General features: G+C 44.7%; 1 protein-coding gene across 3 annotated transcripts in view; it reads left to right on the top strand.

The window, feature by feature from the left end:
* FAP (fibroblast activation protein alpha) overlaps positions 1–19601 on the top strand; it is a 257755-nt gene that overhangs the window by 108354 nt on the left and 129800 nt on the right. For all 3 annotated transcript variants that reach the window (XM_029605610.1, XM_029605611.1, XM_029605612.1), the window contains 3 exons: positions 5174–5328; positions 7342–7445; positions 7578–7713. In XM_029605610.1, coding sequence (XP_029461470.1) covers positions 5174–5328; positions 7342–7445; positions 7578–7713 — 395 coding nt within the window. The remainder of the gene's footprint in view (positions 1–5173; positions 5329–7341; positions 7446–7577; positions 7714–19601) is intronic.

Raw genomic sequence — 19601 nt, 5'->3', positions numbered from 1 at the left:
AAACCAATCCAATTGGTCATTGAGCCCTGCCGGCTGTTCCGTACGGAGTTTAAAGATCCATGCTTGCTCACGGTAATTGAGAACTGACTGACCCCCTGTTTATCCACAATATTATCAATCACAGACCACTCTAACTGTTCATATGTGTGATTGCTCTCCACGCAATGCTGTACAATGGGGGCTGAAATTGTGGCAGTATTTATGCGAGAACGGTGGTCGGCCATCCTAATTTTAACCGCCCTACTAGTGCGTCCGACATATACCTTCGGGCATGGGCATATGATCACATATATTACTGCTTTCGTGGTACAGTCCGTTATTGATTTTCTATATACTTTATACCCCGTAACCAGGTCAATCCAGGTATCTCCCTCGATTTTAGTATCACAGACTGTACACCTACCGCATTTACTGTGAAACCCCTTATCATTCATTTTTACATTGTTTTTTTTGCTGGGCATGAATAACTTGTTTCTCCTTCTTTTGGTTGTTATGAGGGGTTCTTGCTCGAAAATGTTGTGGAGTGCTACTATATGCCAATGTTTTCTAATTGACATTCTAATAGCTGTAGTGGACGTACTTTGAGGTAAAATGCATACCAGTCTGTTCTGTTCCTTTACGGGTTGATACTGTAACAGAGATTCCCTGTCACTGTATCTAGCCCTTTTATAGGCTTTCATACCACGCTTCTGGGGTATCCTCTCTCCTAAAACTTTTGACTGAGAATCTGCGCCTGTTTTTTGAACTCCTCAAGTGTAGCACAAATACGACGTATCCGAAAAAACTGGGAGACTGGTAACCCCCATTTAAAACCCCACTGGATGGAAACTTTATCATTTTGGTAGCCCTTCTCTGTACCTTTTCCATCTTGGGGGGGTCAGGAGGCCCCCCAAGCTGGCCAAAAGTCATTGGTCAGCCCCTGTCACATGGTAGGAGTAATCGACCCATGGCGCCGATAGCCCCTGTGACATAGTATGGGCAAAGGCTATCGGCGCCATTTTTGATTACTGGCAGCCAATGGCCCGAGGGCAGGAGATCGCTCCGGGACCCCCACTGGACCCCCAGGGACTTTTGGCCAGCTTGGGGGGCCTCCAGCCACATACTGTGTCACAGGGGCTACCGGTGCCATTGGTCAGCCCCTGTCACATGGTAGGAGCACAAGATGGCGCCGATGGCCATGTGACAGGGGCTGACCAATGGTGCCGGTAGCCCCTGTGACATAGTATGTGGCAGGAGGCCCCCCCAAGCTGGCCAAAAGTCCCTGGGGGTCCAGCGGGGGTCCCGGAGCAATCTCCTGCCCTCGGGCCATCAGGCCACCAGGGCCACCAGGGATGTTAGTAAGTCTTGGGGAGGGATTGGGATGGGGGGGGGGAGTTATTGTATTATAGTTAATCTTAATGCTTGGGGTGGTTTTTAATTTAAAAAAAAATGTGGCCCTCTCTCCATACAAACCCGAAAAACGGATTTTCCCCGAAGTTCAGGGAAAATCCTTTTCGGGGTTCGGAGCCCCCGACCCATAACGAATTAGGCAATTTCGTTGTAATTGCCTAATTCGTGATAAACGATTGCACATCTCTAATGATTAGACAAGATGATGGGGAAGGGTGTGAAAGTTTTCATATGATGGTGAGAAAGGGGAAGAACAAATGTGGAGAAGCCTGAAAATGTGTAGCTAGAGGAAAGGACTATGTCAAAGCCAAGCTGGTGAATAGGCGGAATAGATCATAAGTGAAGGTCAAATGAGGAGATTAAGGTGAGAAACTTTGAAGCAAAAGATTCAGAGTGGTCATCAACATGGAAGTTAGTCTCTAAGAATAAAGGAAGGGGAAAGTGGTTCTAGAAAGAATGAAAACTAGGAATCAAAGTTAGCAAGGAAAGAGGAAAATGACTTTTATAAGGGGATGATAGATGACAGCTACTTGAAAGAAAGTGGGGTGAAAAGATGAATAGGATAAGCTTCAAATGAAAAAAGGATTGGGCTTGAGGTGAAAGAAGGGGCAGAAACCTGCAGGAGGAAAAGAGAAATAGCCCAACACCACCACCACTGCCTACTGAGCATGGTGTAGGGGAGCAATGATGACCTCTATAGCAGCGCAGCAACAGAAACAGAGTCCTTAGGGGAAAGCCAGGTCTTGGTCAAAGCAAATACTTAAGCCATCACACTGCGGAATGAAGAAAGTGTGTGGAAGGCACATCCTCAGGAAACAAACCCTTTGTCTGCAGGACTGATTGGTCAACAATAAGCAAGCAAAGCCATGGTCCATTTGGGAGGAAGTAGTGGCTGAGCAGTAACAAGCATCCCTCCCCATCCAAGCAAAGCTCCCAACCCTTCTGGCCATCTCTTGCTCACATTGGGGTGTTTACAGTCCACAGCAAACTGTGGCCAAATGTCCCCATACCGCAGACAACATCCTGGTTGTGCTATGAGTTCAATAACAGTTCCAACTAAAAGCTACCACACTCATACAGCAACAACAGAACATATAATGTCATAGTAACATAGAACATAGTAATGACGTCAGAAAAAGACCAAAATGGTCCATCTCGTCTGCCGCTCTGTGCAGGTTACCCCCACGTTTCTGTTAAGGGTAGTAACTGCTGCTCTGTGCAGGTTATCATCAAGGAATAATGACCCAAATATTATAAATTTAACCCTTTCTTAGGGGGGTTTAGGTTCCAAAGGCACACAAACATTTTCCTCTTCAGGGCATGCATCCAGCTAGCACTCCTCCCATACATGACTCTCTATCCCAAAAATGGATCCTTTCTGTGGGGGGAAGCTCTCGCTTATGGCCCAGGCAATGGTGTGTTTCTCCCCGTGTGGTGGTAACTGCTGCATCTCAAGGGGTGAGGTGCTGGGACAAACCAAGCAGGACAAGGCACTGGGCATTAAATTAAGTATTTACTGATTTTTTAACAATTAAATTAAAGTCCATTTATTCATAAAGATTAAACTACAGCAGTCTGATGCACAGAGGTAATTTTCTTCTTCTGGGTAGATGTCCTTTATCTCAATTATCTGGCTAAAGCTCACCATAGTGATTTTTAGGGATGTGCATTCTTTTTCGCCGTATTGGCAATCCACAACGTATATTGCACTATTCGTAGTATTCGTGGAGAAGCGAAACGTATCATGATTCCCTACGAATACACGAATCTTCGCCGAATTATACGGCCATCTAAATAAAAATTTAAACAAACCCCCCATCCTCCTGAACCCCCCCAAGACTTACCAAAACTCCCTGGTGGTCCAGCGGAGGGTCTGGGAGCCATCCCCTGCACTCTCACACCCCTGAGTCCAGATTATTTTCGGTCATCCGGCCTGTCCCGGTCCCATAGAGTGGAGATCCAGTTGGGAATCTCCAGAGATCTTGGTCCTTATTTCTCGGTCTTGGTGCCCGCGACTTCTTTTGCAAGAAAAGTCTTTAGGAATCAGGAACCAGGCTATCCCATCCCTGGAACCCATATGGGGAAGGGTGAGTCAAGAAAAATCCCCACAAAAACAATATCAGAATACTTGCTTGCCAGAGAAATCTTTTGGCAACGGTTGCTATACTGTCCCTGGTGCTTGTGCCATTTAGGGAGTAGATTAGTGCTCACAGATATTCAGCCCTTGTACTTTGTATCTGGGACTTCTTCAAAGGGTGGAAGGTTTAAGCAGCCATCCCTTCTAAAAAACAGGATACACCTTGGCCATCAAAAATCTAATGCAGCAGGTATTGTCACTGGTGCTTGCCTCATCTAGGGAATAGAGTGAAGCTCGCAGGTCCTCAGCCCCTTATGGGAGTTCCCAAAGGGAATCTGGCAAAAATCCTAGTTTACTGCAAAAAATATGAGGGACATCCTCTGGCAGGGAGTGCACAGTGAGAATTCTCCACCAAACAAAATTTCCTATGAGGCAGGGAGGCCTCACCAGGGAGTATAAAAACAGTATCCTCACTGCTCTGAAGTTAACTGAAACTGACACCACCAAATATTAAACTAGATGCAGTAAATAGGCTGAGGCAACCAATCCCAGCTCTCCAGGCTGGGAAGGGCTGAAAAGGATGGAAATCTCACAGGGATTTAGACTGTATAAGCAGAGACCTAGGGTCATCTAGTGGTCGACTCAAAGGGATGCCACATAAATATATGTATATTTGCTGAATAAACAATCTTAAATTCCTAACAAAGAACACTAAACACATGTGTCCTACTTAGCTTTTTCAGATGAGAGAGTGGATGGAATGAAGCATGGACCCAAAAAACAGCAGGGTAGGCGATCCAGTGAAACCGTAGGTAGGCAACAAACAAAAGGATGCCACAAGAGCGTCATTATATCTCGTGTATCCGCCAACAGTCTGCGTCTCCTCTCAATGAATGTCTTTTCATAAATGTTTAGTGTTGACTTTATCCGGACCATCACTTGAACACTGTTTTCTGACTATTCAGCCCCTGAGGCAGCCACCACATGTGGCGAAACTCGGCCAGAGTCGGGCAATTTTATTTGATTCTACATGTCTCCTTGATTAAATTTTGAAAAAGACGCTCTTGTGGCATCCTTTTGTTTGTTGCTTACCTATGGAATGAAGCATGGACAGTGGAAGGGGAAGCAGGAGGAAGATGCTTCCAGCCATAAAGATTCTCCAACCCCTTTCTTTCCCCTTTTAAATAGCTCAATTGGGCCATAGATTTGAGCATGAGGAGGGTGTATTCATGCTCCCTCTCAGAGGAGACATTAGTGGCTGCAGGGGATGGCAGGCCCAGCAGAAGAAATGGCCCACCATGAACAGTACATGCTTGGTGTGCATAGGGGCCCATGCCATACGATCTACAACCCCAGAAGTGACGTGTGCCAACCATATAGCACAAGACTTTGAACCAATCCCTAGGCCAGGAGTTGCAGCATGTTGCCATGGGTAGGCCCAAGCCCTTTTCTCTCTCCTCTTGATGTGTGTGTGGGGTTGTCAGGTAACTGCCAGAGCCCCGTGCACACAGTGTAGTGTCAGCCATTTTTCTGGTCATATGATTTGATGCTGAACTATATCCCAGGTGTAATACTAAGTCCACATGTTAACACATGGTGAAGAGTGAATGCCAAAGCATTTACAATCTAACTGAAATAAAGAATGAAACAAAAGAAAGGAGCTATTACGTAACATTAGCTATTTCATTTTGAATTTTGTATCTTTAGAGGAAATGCTGGGTACGAGGTATGCTTTGTGGTGGTCTCCAAATGCTAGATTTATAGCATACGTGGAGTTTGATGACAGAGGTGTACCTATTATGGAATACTCCTTTTATGGTGATGACCAATACCCAAGAACAATAAAGATTCCATATCCAAAGGTTAGTTCCTTATGCTTTTATATATTTTCAATATTTTGCATTTCAAATGCACCTAGTGATTTCAATTAGATGCTATCAAATAGATCTGAAGTCCCTGGTTAATCTACATAATTTTCCTACATGTGCTATTGAGGGTTGCCCAATTCCTTATGTAAGTAGGTGGTTTTATAACTAGAAATAATACCTATTAAAATAAATAAAATGTTTGTTCCTTGCCAAATCTGGGCAGACCAGTCTTCATTTGAAAGACTTCTAGAATGGAAGTTTTTGTACTAAAAAGCACCAACCTGTCTGATACTGCTATCATCATTTATGCCAATGCTTCTGTGTATAATCACAGTTCAGTTCCCAAGTATACATTAGAGATGTGAATCGTGTCCTCGATTGTCTTAACGATCGATTTCGGCTGGGAGGGGGAGGGAATCGTATTGTTGCCGTTTGGGGGGGTAAAATATCGTGAAAAATCGTAAAAAATCGAAAAAACGTAAAATCGCAAAACCGGCACATTAAAACCCCCTAAAACCCACCCCCGACCCTTTAAATTAAATCCCCCACCCTTCCGAACCCCCCCCCAAATGACTTAAATAACCTGCGGGTCCAGTGGCGGTCCGGAACGGCAGCGGTCCGGAACGGGCTCCTGCTACTGAATCTTGTTGTCTTCGGCCGGCGCCATTTTCCAAAATGGCGCCAAAAAATGGCGGCGGCCATAGACGAACACGATTGGACGGCAGGAGGTCCTTCCGGACCCCCGCTGGACTTTTGGCAAGTCTTGTGGGGGTCAGGAGGCCCCCCCCAAGCTGGCCAAAAGTTCCTGGAGGTCCAGCGGGGGTCAGGGAGCGATTTCCCGCCGCGAATCGTTTTCGTACGGAAAATGGCGCCGGCAGGAGATCGACTGCAGGAGGTCGTTCAGCGAGGGTTCCGGCGCCTCGCTGAACGACCTCCTGCAGTCGATCTCCTGCCGGCGCCATTTTCCGTACGAAAACGATTCGCGGCGGGAAATCGCTCCCTGACCCCCGCTGGACCTCCAGGAACTTTTGGCCAGCTTGGGGGGGCCTCCTGACCCCCACAAGACTTGCCAAAAGTCCAGCGGGGGTCCGGAAGGACCTCCTGCCGTCCAATCGTGTTCGTGTATGGCCGCCGCCATTTTTCGGCGCCATTTTGGAAAATGGCGCCGGCCGAAGACAACAAGATTCAGTAGCAGGAGCCCGTTCCGGACCGCTGCCGTTCCGGACCGCCGCTGGACCCGCAGGTTATTTAAGTCATTTGGGGGGGGGGGGTTCGGGAGGGTGGGGGATTTAATTTAAAGGGTCGGGGGTGGGTTTTAGGGGGTTTTAGTGTGCCGGCTCACGATTCTAACGATTTATAACGATAAATCGTTAGAATCTCTATTGTATTGTGTTCCATAACGGTTTAAGACGATATTAAAATTATCGGACGATAATTTTAATCGTCCTAAAACGATTCACATCCCTAGTATACATGGTCTCTACTGTAGTTAACTATTAGCCTTGCAGACAGTGAATAATTCATTCAGTTCATGCATGCGTAATGTAAAAACATTCAGGATGGATTACAATATTTATAATAAAAAAACCCCAGCATATCCAGAACAGTAAATAATGCAAAGTATGATAAATAATTTAAATTCAAATAACAGCATCTTATCTCTATTTAAGCAAATTTTTTCTTTTAAGAAAATAAAACCTCCTTTTGATCTTTTAAACCATTCATTTTCACTTCTTCCTTCATATTACATTGTAGATAAGGTGAGGTGCTTAGTTCTATAGAATGCAAATTAATTTGCTAAGAGCTATAAAATGCAAGCTGGATTAATCTGAAAGAATGCAGTATTCCAATGGAATAATAGAGCTAAAACATTCATTTGTGGAGTATTATTAATTTCTAAAATGTATTAGATATTTAAATTCCTCATAATTAAAATTTCCTTTAAGATATTTCTGGCTAGGCAATGCCTCAATATATTGTACCTGAGAATATGTAATTTTTTTCCAGGCAGGTGCTAAAAATCCTACTGTTCGATTAATTATTGCGAAGGTATCTGACCCAAGAGACTTAAGTATTGTAGAAGTACCTGTTCCTTCAAAAATAGCATCAAGGTAGTGTAATCTCTGGGTTTTTTTCCAGTAATTCTTTTGCCACATAATTGTTTTTGAAATGTTATTGAACAGTGCAGTGCTGCTTCATGGATTCATCACATTAATATAGAATTGCTTTTCATTCATTGGCAGTGATTACTACTTTGTTTGGGTGACATGGATATTAGATGAACGAATCTGTGTGCAGTGGGTAAAAAGAATACAGAATTTTTCAATCCTAGCTATTTGTGACTTTAAGGAAAGAACAAACACATGGCTCTGTCCACAGGTATGTCTAAGGTATTTACATTATAGATTTTTGTGGGTTTTTTTTGTGGAAATTAACTATAGTGGTATATAACAAAATGTTTTTGTAGCATAGTGGACACGTTGCAGAATAATTATCTGGCCTGCAAAAGAGGGAAATATCTCAGTTTACCTTTCACTTCTCTTGTATGGTTTTGCCTAATTTTGTTCACAATATTCAGAAAATGAGGAATAAACAGATTACAGTGGGCTCTGGAATGATAAGACCTGTAAAAAAAACCCAAAAAACACCCCCCCAACAATTCCACACTCTCAAATGATAGTAGTACAAACTACAAAATGCCCTTTTTGTATTGGAAAATGAAGATTTATTTTTATTTATTTAAAAAATGTTGTACCTGTCCTTCCTCAGTTCAGGACGGGGTATAAAGAGCACACATATAAAATTGAGACAAGATGCTCTAGCAATGGAAGCTGAAGTAGTAAATAAAAGGAAAAAGATACTCAATGCACACAGAAACCTCATAAGAGAAAACACTTTGTGTTGGGAGACTCGATAATCAGAGCTACAAATTTGGTAATTCATTTTGAGAGGATGCTTTCCAGGATCCTCAGCTGGTAGAAATGTGACCTAGATAATCAATGCAATTAAAGAAAAAAGTAAGGAATCTAAAATAGATATTATCAGCCATCTGGGGACTAATGACCTTGCTAGAAACAGCATCCAAACAATGCAGAGAGATTTCCACACCCTTGGGAAGCAAGGTGGGCACATGGCAAAGACTATTGCTGTTTTTGAAGTGTTACCTTTTCATGGAAAAGGAAAGGAAAGGTTAAGCTATATAGATAACTTCAATACATGGCTCAAAACCTGGTGTAAGGAAGAAGGTTCTGGATATATTGAAGGTTGGGGCCATGTATGAAACAGTAAAAGGCTATATGGAAAAGACGGATTACATTTGTCATGGCAGGAAAAAGGATCATAAGTGAAAAATTCAATTTGTATGACATAAGGCATTTAAACTAGAAGATGGGGATGTCAGAAGGAATTTGGAATGTTACCCATCACAAACAGAGGAAGTGAGTAGAGAAATTAACAAAAATCAGCTCAGTAGGATAGAAGGTGGCCAATATTCAGTAAGTTGCTTAGTGGACAAGTTTTGAGTTACCCATCTAGTGCTTTGAATATCTACCTCAAGTTGTCCAGGAATAGCAGTAAACTGAGGGAAAAAAACTGGAAAGCTATGAGCACAAATACTCATAGTCTGGGCAATAAAATTCCAGATCTGCAAGCCATAATGGTGGAGGTGGACTTGGATATTGTTGCTATTTCAGAAACATGGTTTAGTGGGTCTTATGAATGGGATACAGCCATACCCGATATAACCTGTTCAGAAATAGAAATGACAGAAATGGGGGAAGAGTAGCTCTTTATGTCAAAAACAATATCCGAGCAACTCAAATGTAGGGGGGGGGGGGGGGGGGGGAGAGAGGAGGAATCACTCTGGGTTATTTTAAAAAGAGATGATGCTTCTTCCATTTACACTGGTGGGGTCTACAGGCCTCCAAATCTGTCAGAAGAACTGGATACTGGATAGAGATCTGGCTGAATACATCCAAAAGGTGGGAAGGACGGAAGAAGTGTTGCTCAGTGATTTTAATTTTCTGGATATGGATTGGAGTATCCCTGCTGCAGAATCTGCAAGAAGTATAGAGATGGTGGATGCCTTTCAAGAGGCTATGCTTATACAAATGGTGACTGAACCCATTAGGGGAGGAGTGTTACTGGACCTGGCATTCACAAATAGAGACAGTATCTCAATTGTTCAGGAAGGTGCCCACCTGGGCACCAGTGATCATCAGAAGGTATGGTTGGGGGGAGGGGTCAAGATGGCCACTGCTGGAGGACGCTGAGTCTCGCTGCTCTGCATTGTTTTCCTAATAAGAAGTTTTATTTTCTTCGAATTTATTTACTTTTTTGATGCAATGCCTCATAAGAGGAAGGGCAAGGTTAGGATATATCCTCCGGACCTACCTTGCACCTCAGGACAGCGGATAATAACTGACTTCGCGATCCCAGGAACCCGATCGGGGGAGCCATGCGCCGCTGCGGTAGTCTTGAGAGGAGCGAGACTATCACCTGGAGAAATTACACTAAGCCCCCCGGATCCCCGTGGCCCGCTATGCAGCTCTCCACTCGTCGACGCTGGAGGTATTGGATACATCGACCCAAGAATGGCCGATGAAATTCAAGGCGGAGGAACCCCCGGTGCTGCAGGAGCAGGGGTGGGAGTTTCGGACCAACCTCCACCACAGCAGGAATGGGAGATCCCAGACGGGGGGGAACCTTGGCGCGGGAACTACACCACCAGGAATATCAGATTGGAGGTCTAGACGGGAGGAGGTAGGAACTGTTACCCCAGTGCCCTGGGAATTTGTGAAACCGGCGGAGATAACATTAGAGTCCCTCTGGGACCTAATGATGGCTAATGCCCATACCCTTAGAGACCAATCTCAGCAGATGGGGGTAATGGTGAAAAGACTGGATGTGGTGGAGAAAGACCAGAAAGAGATTACTATTCAATATAATTTGGCTTTCCAAGAAATCTCAGCAAAAGTTAAACAGGTTCAAGATTTGAACTTTTCTTTAATGAGAGATCGATTATCATCACAAAGAAGAATAGAGTCTATAGAGAATTACTTAAGACATTTGAATATCAGAGTGGTGAACTTTCCCAAAGTTATGGGTGAACCAGTATTATTGACCTTTAAAAGATACATGTCTGAGGTTCTAAAGATCCCTGTGGAATTGCACCCTTCTTTAAAAAAAAGTTTTGTTTTTACCTGTTAAAGGTGTGACTACACAATTACCTACGGGTGAAAACAGGGTGGATTTAGAAAACCTCACGGAGTATCTGGAAAATTCAGGCTTGGAAATAATTGAGAGAGCAGTGTTGTTTGTGTCCTTCTTTACTGAACCAGACAGAGCTACTATCATGAAAGTGTATTTCCAAAACATTAGCACTCCCTTTATGGGGGCCACAGTTAGGGTCTATCCAGACCTGCCTAGGGCCACCCAACAACGGAGGAAAATATTTATTAATATGCGACCTGAGGTTTTGGCCAAAGGCGCGACTTTCCTTTTAAGATTTCCATGTAAATGTGTAATAAAATATATGGGAAATACCTATATTTTTTTTCTGCCTGAACAGCTGAGACAATTTCTAGAAGGGGGGACATAGCCTTGTATATTAAGGGACATATTTATTTATTTATTTGACATTTTCTATACCGATCTTCATGACAAGATTCATATCAAACCGGTTTACATGGAACTAAGGGATTAACAACATAACCATATAACAGGAAGGCCAAAGCACATATATTGTAATGGGTTCCTATCAGTAGTAAATATGATATGTTATGATTTCTGCATTTCTCCTTATGTTTTCCTTGGATGTCCTCCCCCTCATTATTTCCAATGTAATGCAGTTGAGTTTTCCTAATCCATATATATAGATTATATGATGGAAGTTGTGTTAATTTTTCCTTTTGGTAATTGGATTTCTGTATTTCCTTACAAAGTATTCTTTGTTATAATATTTGAAAATCAATAAAATATAAATTAAAAAAAAAAAAAAAGAAGGTATGGTTGGATATAACAGTCGAGGAAGAGAAGTCACACAAAGATAAAGGTCCTGGATTTCAAATGTTAGGATTTATGTCCTGCAGGTATCCCCGCAAGCCACAGCACCTACCTCTGACATCAGCCAAGTCTCAATGTGGAAGGAAGCTGCCAAGTTCCACCCTCTACGCCACCATGCCTCTCCTCTAGGTTCCAATGCTGCCCGGCCTCAGTGCAGCTTGAACGCTGCCAGCTCCAGCCTCCACCACCGCCATGATGCTACGACTTGGCTCCTCCATAAGCATGTGCACACACACGCTTCCTAGTCTTAAAGGGCTCAGGGTGGGAGTCTCCACAGTGCACTCTGATGACATCACACAGCCCTTCCTATATAAAAGTTCCATGGACAGCTCATCTTTGCCTCAGCAACGGATCTCCTACTCTTGAATAGTGCATGTTGCCTAATGTTCCTGATTTCTGTGTTCCTGTGCCTTCTCCAGCCTTATTTTCTCCAACCTTGCCTCATCCAGCCTTGCCTTGTCTTCTTTGTCCAGTCTTGCCTTGTCTTCTTCATCCAGCCTTTCCCATCCTGCCCATCTTGTCCAGTGTCTTTTATATGTCTCCGTCCACTCTTGGCCTGACTCTTCTGATCTTGACTTATTGCCTGGACCTGACCATGATTGCCTGCCACCTGGACCTGACTTTTTGTCTGGGCTTGACCATGATTGCTAGCTGCCCATCTCAACCTTGGCCTGTTGCTAACACCATTCATCTGCTGCCTGCCCTGAACTCAGGGATATTTTGACTTCTGATATCTTCATCACCCTAGGGACCCTCCTAAGTCCTGCCAGCCACCAGAACCCAAGGGTTCAACTTGCGGGGGAGGTGGCTGGTAAAGGTGAAGCTCTAGGCAGTCCTGCTACAGGCTACGTCCTCCAGCTGCTGATTAGCCTCATGGGTTCACCTTTGAGGCTGCATCAATTACCTCGCAGCACAAAGGGCTCACTCACTCACCCACTATCCTTTACAAAACACAGACTTTGGTAAAATGGCAATTTACCTAGAGAAGGAACTATAAGACTGAGAGGAGATGGATGAAGTGGGACAATAGTGGGCCAATTTAAAGGAGCTATAGAAAGGGAACCAGCATTTATGTAGAAAAAGTAGATAAAGAGAAAAAGGAAACCAATACAGTTTTCCAAGCTAGCGGCTGAAAACATAAAAGCAAAAAGATTGACTTTCAAAAAGTACAAAGGAACTCAAAAAGAAGAACACAAGGGAGAATATCTGGTGCAACTGTAGAAAATAAGAAAAAAAAATTAGGACTGTGAAAGACTAAGTGGAAGAAAATTTGCCAAAGAGGTAATGCATGTTGACAAACCATTTTTTAGATATATCAGAGAAAGGGAGAAGACCAGAGGTGGCATTGTAAGATTGAAAGGAGACAAAAAGCAAGGTGTGATGAAAGATGAAGAAAAAGCAGAAATACTAAACAAATAAGGAAGACATTGGGGAAGGACTGTTGATGGGTAGCAAGAATATGCATGACAATGGAGTGGATACATGCTCATTTACAGAGGAGAGTGTTTGAATAGAACTAGAAAAACTGAAAGTGGACAAGCCCATGGGGCCAGAGGTGATATATCCCAGGATACGTAGGGAGCTCCAAGAATTGCTGTTGGGTGTTTTGAAGGACCTGTTCAATAAATCTTTGAAGAAAGGAGTAGTGCCACAGGATTGGAGAAGGGTGGTTGTGGTCCCACTTCATAAAAATGGTAGCAGGGAGGAGGCTGAAAACCTCAGGCCAGTTAGCCTTATCTCTGTTATAGGAAAATTATTGGAGAGACTGCTAAAAGAAACAATAATGAACTATCTGCAATCCAATGGTTCACAAGATCCAAAAAAAACATGGTTTTCCAGAAGAAGATTCTGTCAAACAAATCAGATTTTTTTGATTGGGTGACTGAAGAATTGGAGCAAGGAAGAGCACTTAATGTGGTTTATTTAGATTTCAACAAGTCTTTTGATACAGTCCCATTTCGGAGGCTCATAAATAAAATGAAAAGCTTGGGAATGGGTCCCAAGATGGTGGAATAGAATACTAAATGTCTGATTGATTTATGTCAGTGAGTAGTAGTATATGGAACCTAGTCTGAAGAAAGAAGAAAAATGAATGGTGTAGAGTCCCTCAAGGATCAGTTTTGGGACCAGTTCTTTGTAACATCTTTGTGAATGATATTGCAAAGGGATTAGAAGGTAAAATTTGTCTGTTTGTGGCTAACACTAAGATCTGTAACAGAGTGAACACACCTGAGGGAGTACAGAGAATGAGATGTGATGTAGAAAAACTTTAGAAGCAGTTGAAGGGTTGGAAGTTGGGATTCAATGCTAAGAAATGCAGAGTCATGCAATTGGGGTATGACAATCCAAAAGAGTTGCATGTGTTGGGGGAGAAAGGCTGATGAGCATGAACTAGAAGAGAGACCTCAAGGTGATAGTATTTGATCTGAATGTTGCGAAACAATGTGACAAGATGGTAGCTAAGACCAGAGGGATGCATTGAAAAAGGCATAACCAGCAGAAAAAAGGAGGTGATAATGCTCTTGTATAGATCCTTGGTGAGACCTCATCTGGAATACTGTGTTCGGTTCTGGAGATCTCATCTCAAAAAAGATAAGGACAGAATGAAATTGGTCCAGAGAAAGGTGACCAAAATGGTGTGGTGTCTGTACAGAAAGCGATATGAGATGATGGAGCTTAATGGGGCGGATTTTCAGAGCCCTGCTCGCCTAAATCCGCCCAAAACCGGGCGGATTTAGGCGAGCAGGGCCCTGCGCGCCGGTGAGCCTATTTTACATAGGCCTACCGGCGCGCGCAGAGCCCCGGGACTCGCGTAAGTCCCGGGGTTCTCCAAGGGGGGCGTGTCGGGGGCGGGCCCGGTCGTTGCGGCGTTTTGGGGGCGTGTCGGCAGCGTTTTGGGGGCGGGTACGGGGGCGTGGCTACGGCCCGGGGTAGTCTGGGGCGTGGCCGCGCCCTCCGTACCCGCCCCCAGGTCGCGGCCCGGCGCGCAGGAGGCCCACTCGCGCGCGGGGATTTACTTCTCCCTCCGGGAGGCGTAAATCCCCGGAGAAAGGTAAGGGGGGGTGTAGACAGGGCCGGGCGGGTGGGTTAGGTAGAGGAAGGGAGGGGAAGGTGAGGGGAGGGCGTTAGAGGATTCCCTCCAAGGCCGCTCCGATTTCGGAGCGGCCTTGGAGGGAACGGGGGTAGGCTGCGCGGCTCGGCGCGCGCCGGCTATACAAAATCGATAGCCTTGCGCGCGCCGATCCAGGTTTTTAGCAGATACGCGCGGCTCCGCGCATATCTACTAAAATCCAGCGTACTTTTGTTTGCGCCTGGAGCGCAAACAAAAGTAGGCCTATTCGCGGAGTCTGAAAATCCGCCCCTTTATGTATACCCTGGAAAAGAGAAGAGACTGGAGAGATATGAAAAAGATCTTCAAAAACGTGAAAGGAATTAATGATGTGCAAAAACCTAAACTTTTCTGTATGAAAGGAAGGTGTAAACTAGGGGGTCACAATATGAAACGCCAAGGGGGAAGAGTTAGGAGCAATGTCAAAAAATATTTCTTTATGGAAAGGGTGCAGGATGCATGGAATGCCCTTCTGAAAGAGGTGGTGAAGATTAGAACAGTGATAGCAGTGGCGTAGCCACGGGTGGGCCTGGGTGGGCAGGTGCCCACCCAACTTAGACCCAGGCCCACCCAACTGGCACCGGAACTGCAAGGCTGTCGCGGGATCCCATCCCCGCGACAGCGAACAAGAGAACCCACGCCTCGCGCGCCATCACGGCACACATGGGGAAGCGCTGCTGCGGCCGTATGGCCAACCGGTCTTCCTGTTCGGGGGGGGGGGGGGGGAAGCGGAAGCACCGCGCGCAGCTTCCGCTTCCTCCCCCCAATGCAGGAAGATCAGCTGCCTCTCCTGCTGCCACCCATTCTCCTGCTATCTTCGGACCAAACGGCCCGCCGGACTTCCTGTTTGGGGGAGCGGAAGCGCCGCGCACAGCTTCCACTTTCTCCCCCAAAGCAGGAAGATCAGCTGCCTCTCCTGCTGCCACCGGCCTCCTGCTATCTTCGGGCGTCGGGCCGTACTGCCCGCCAATCTTCCTGCTTGGGGGGGGGGGGGAGGGAGGAAGCGGACGTTGTGCGCTGCGCTTCCGCTCCCCCCACCCCCCCGACAGGAAGTTCAACGGGCAGTACGGCCCGACGCCCAAAGATAGCAGGAGTCCGGTGGCAGCAGGAGAGGCAGCTGATCTTCCTGCTTTGGGGGAGAAAGCGGAAGCTGTGCACGTGCTTGAATGTGTATGTGTGGATGAGAATGGGAGTGTGTGTGGGTGAAAACTGGAGCCTGGGTGTGTATGTGGGTGAGAATGGAAGCTTGAATATGTGGGTGAATGGGAGCTCGTATGTGTGGTTGAGAATGGGAGCCTGGGTTTGTGGGTGGGTGAGAATGGGAGCTTGAATGTGTGTATGTGTGGTTGAGAATGGGAGCCTGGGTTTGTGGGTGGGTGAGAATGGGAGCTTGAATGTGTGTATATATGGGTGAGAATGAGAGCCTGGGTTTGTGTGGGTGGGTGAGAATGGAAGCTTGAATATGTGGATAAGAATGGGTGCTTGAATGTGTGTATGTGTGGGTGAGAATAGTACCTTAAATGTGTATATGTATGGATGAGAATGGGAGCTTGAATATGTGTGGGTGAGACTGGGAGCATGGGTTTGTGGGTGAGAATGGGAGTCTGGGTTTATGTGTGTGGGTGAGAATGGGTGCCTGGATGTGCGTCTGTGTGTGCATAAGAATATAAGCCTGGGGAGGGGTGAGAAAGTGAGAACTTGAATGTGAGCTTGGGGGGGGGGGGAGAGCATATGAGAGTGACAGCTTGAGTGTGTGAGAGGGAGTCTGTGAGAGAAAGCATGTATGTGGAAGGGAAGAAGACAGTAATAGAAGAAAGACACTGAAAAGGAATTAGGAAATGAGCTATAAGGGAAAAAATGGGAAAAAATAGACCAGGACCAACTGATTAGAAAAATACAAAGATCAGACAACAAAGGTAAAAATATATATCTATATTTTGAGATGTTAGCAATTTAAATATAAGCAACACAACCGCTCTCTCAAAATTTATGGACAGGTAGGAGCCGTGTATAAAATCATAATAATAAGAAGGCTAAAGTACCACAAATCACCGTGAATTATGTTTGTATCATTAAGTAAACCTCATACTTAGGCGTAGATGTGAATGCTATGCTGCATAATTTGGCATTATTTATCAGTAAAAAAACAACTAGTAGACCTGCATGCCTACAGCCCACCCATGTTAACCTTGTGCCCACCCAAAAAATCAATTCTGGCTATGCCACTGAGTGATAGAATCCAAAAGGTCATGGGACAAGCCCAGAAGATCTTTGCTGACTAGAGAATGGAAATGAAAAAAAATGGAGTAGCTTTTCTTTTACACCTTGGAGATAGCCTGCATGGAATGGCAGTTGCTAAGCCTGTGTATTAGTTTCAAACAAAATTGAAAAGAAAAACCAAATAGGGGCTACTTTGTTTCTTTCTGGGGATCCTGAAATGAATTAAGAGGGTCCCCTGAATTAAATGAATCCTATTTGTTTAATTCATTTGAAATAGAATGATTTTTATAACCATTATAGTCAATGGACTCATATAAATCATAAGAAAGTAATAATTGCATGTGAACTGTTAGAAATTAATACAGTGTAGAGCAGGTGGTCAGCAGAGAAGGGAAGGATGGGTAAGTTGTCAAAGAGATGAGAGTAATGACTATCAAAGTAATCCAATTTGCCAGTTTGACCTGTCGCTGTGAACCTGATCATGAAGCCTGAGCATGTCAGAGATTTGCTCTGCATTGCTTCTTAAGAAATTGTGTGAAAGCATAGCTCTGAGCTCTCTCTGAGTTTTTGCTAAAGTTTTTTGCTATGTCATATTTTATAGTCTCAACGTGCCAGCAACAGTTTGTCACACGAGAGACAATGCTGCGTCACATTGTCTTTGTCTCATAACAGATTTGTGTTGCTTTGCTTGCAGTTGCTGTTCTGTTTTCCCTTTCTGGTAATTGAAGCCTTAGGTATACTTTACTTTGTGTGCCTGGCAGCGGGCATAGGCGAGCGGTGAGGGCAGGGAAGAGATTGCAGCATAACAGGCTGAGTTGCGAAGCCTGTTTATGTTAGAGAAATAGTGCAGAGCAGACAGTGTGACACTCACTACAGCAGTTTCCCTATGTTCTCCACACAGCAGCGTGGTAGTGGCACAGTCGGGGCAATATGAAAGCATTGCAGAATATTAAATCATTTTTGTAATCTTCACATCCCCAGTGACTAAAAATAATCATGTCAGGGATAGGGAAAGGCAGAGCAAATGAAGTAAATGTAAATGTGTCCAAAATTGGCCAGGTTGGCACTGGCACTCACATGCAATCCTTCTATAATTTGTCTAGTGCCCTCTTTTGGAGTCTCAGGTTGTTTTTCATACATTTGCATTCTTCTTGGTTTATAATACAGGGGTGCTTTGTCCCCAGAACAAACATTTAAAAGAAGTAAAAAAAAAAAAAAAAAAGACAGTTTTCATTACCAGATCCCAAAACTTGATCTATCATTCTTCCTTTCCTCCAACAATCTTAGCCTGGTTCTTCCACCCTGTTGTATGTTTGAATAAACTGGAGTAGTTTCTCCAACACAGTCCTCATTCAGAGGAAGAACTGCTGGTACAAGACAAAATACGCTCAAGAGAAACCATTTACTGTATTGAATGCCATAAAAGGTTAAAGTTGTAAAAGGGAATGCATTCAAAACCAATAAATAAGGAAGTGCCAACTTGATAGCATTCAGGTACAGGATATGGGAAGGCTTTTTTGCCCAAAAATGCCTTCATTCTAAACGAGAAAATACTGGCACAAGACAAAAGATGCTCAAGCATAAACATTTCACTGTTCTAAATACGATAACACAGAGTAGTGCCAGAGATTTCATGCAAAACCAGAAAATCAGGACAAGTAACAGGCTGAGAGCAGCTCAATGATGTGGGAAATGTTCTCTAATAAAGCAGCCCTCACTACTTTCCTGGAAAACCAATGTGATGTACTAAGTGTGATAATAACCTTTATATTTGGCAAATCCATTCTATAAGAAAATCTAAATTGCACACTGCACCTTGGAAATCTTTGTGCCATGCAGCCTTGCTTCCATGCCCACACCTTATACCTTGGAGTTTCCTTTGCCATTCTACCTTGCTGTCATTCCCCAGACCTTGCCAATCTAGGGGAGCTGCTTTGCACCTCTTATTGTGCTCTGGAGCATTGAAGCCACTCTTTGTGCTGCTTGGATCCTTTATTAGAGATGTACATTTGTTTATTATGAATTAGGCAATTTCAACAAAATTGCCTAATTCGTTTTGGTTCGGGGGGAACCTGAACCACGAAACGGATTTTCCCCGAGCTTCGGGGAAAATTCGTTTTTTGGGTTAGTGTGGGGGGAGGGGCACATTTATTTAAAAAAAAACCCCAAAAAAACCCACCCCAACCCTTAAATTTTACTTTCTTATACCCCCCCCCATCATCCCGATCCCTCCCCAAGACTTACTAAAAGTCCCTGGTGGTCCAGCGGGGTCCCACGAGCGACTTCCCCCTCCATGCCATCGGGCTGTCGGGCCTGCTATGACTCAAAATGGCGCCGATAGCCTTGCCCTTACGATGTCACAGGGGCTACCGGTGCCATTGGTCAGTCCCTGTCATATGCTGCTACCATGTGACAGGGGCTGACCAATGGCACCGGTAGCCCCTGTGACATCGTAAGGGCAAGGCTATCGGCGCCATTTTGAGTCATAGCAGGCCCGATGGCATGGAGGGAGATATTGCTCGCGGGACCCCGCTGGACCACCAGGGACTTTTAGTAAGTCTTGGGGAGGGATCGGGATGGGGGGGGGGGTATGAGAAAGTAAAATTTAAAGGTTGGGGTGGTTTTTTTTCCCCGATTTGTGTTTTCTTTTTTATTTGTTTTTCCGGTTTCGGGTTTGGGTTCCAGTTTTGTTTTTGGCAAAAAACGATCCATGGGAAAATGAATTTTCCCACGAAGCGCCCGAACCAAAACCTTACCCGAGCCAGAAAAACAAAGCTCATCTCTATCCTTTATCAGTGCCTGCCACCTTTTCTGTTCCCCCTTCTTGCTGCTTTAGGATGATAATGCCACTTTTGATGCCAGTTTGCCCCTTGAG

This window comes from Rhinatrema bivittatum, chromosome 6 (genome assembly GCF_901001135.1).
Source record: "Rhinatrema bivittatum chromosome 6, aRhiBiv1.1, whole genome shotgun sequence".
Classification (NCBI taxonomy): Eukaryota; Metazoa; Chordata; class Amphibia; order Gymnophiona; family Rhinatrematidae; genus Rhinatrema; species Rhinatrema bivittatum.
This window is presented reverse-complemented; position numbering and strand designations above follow the sequence as displayed.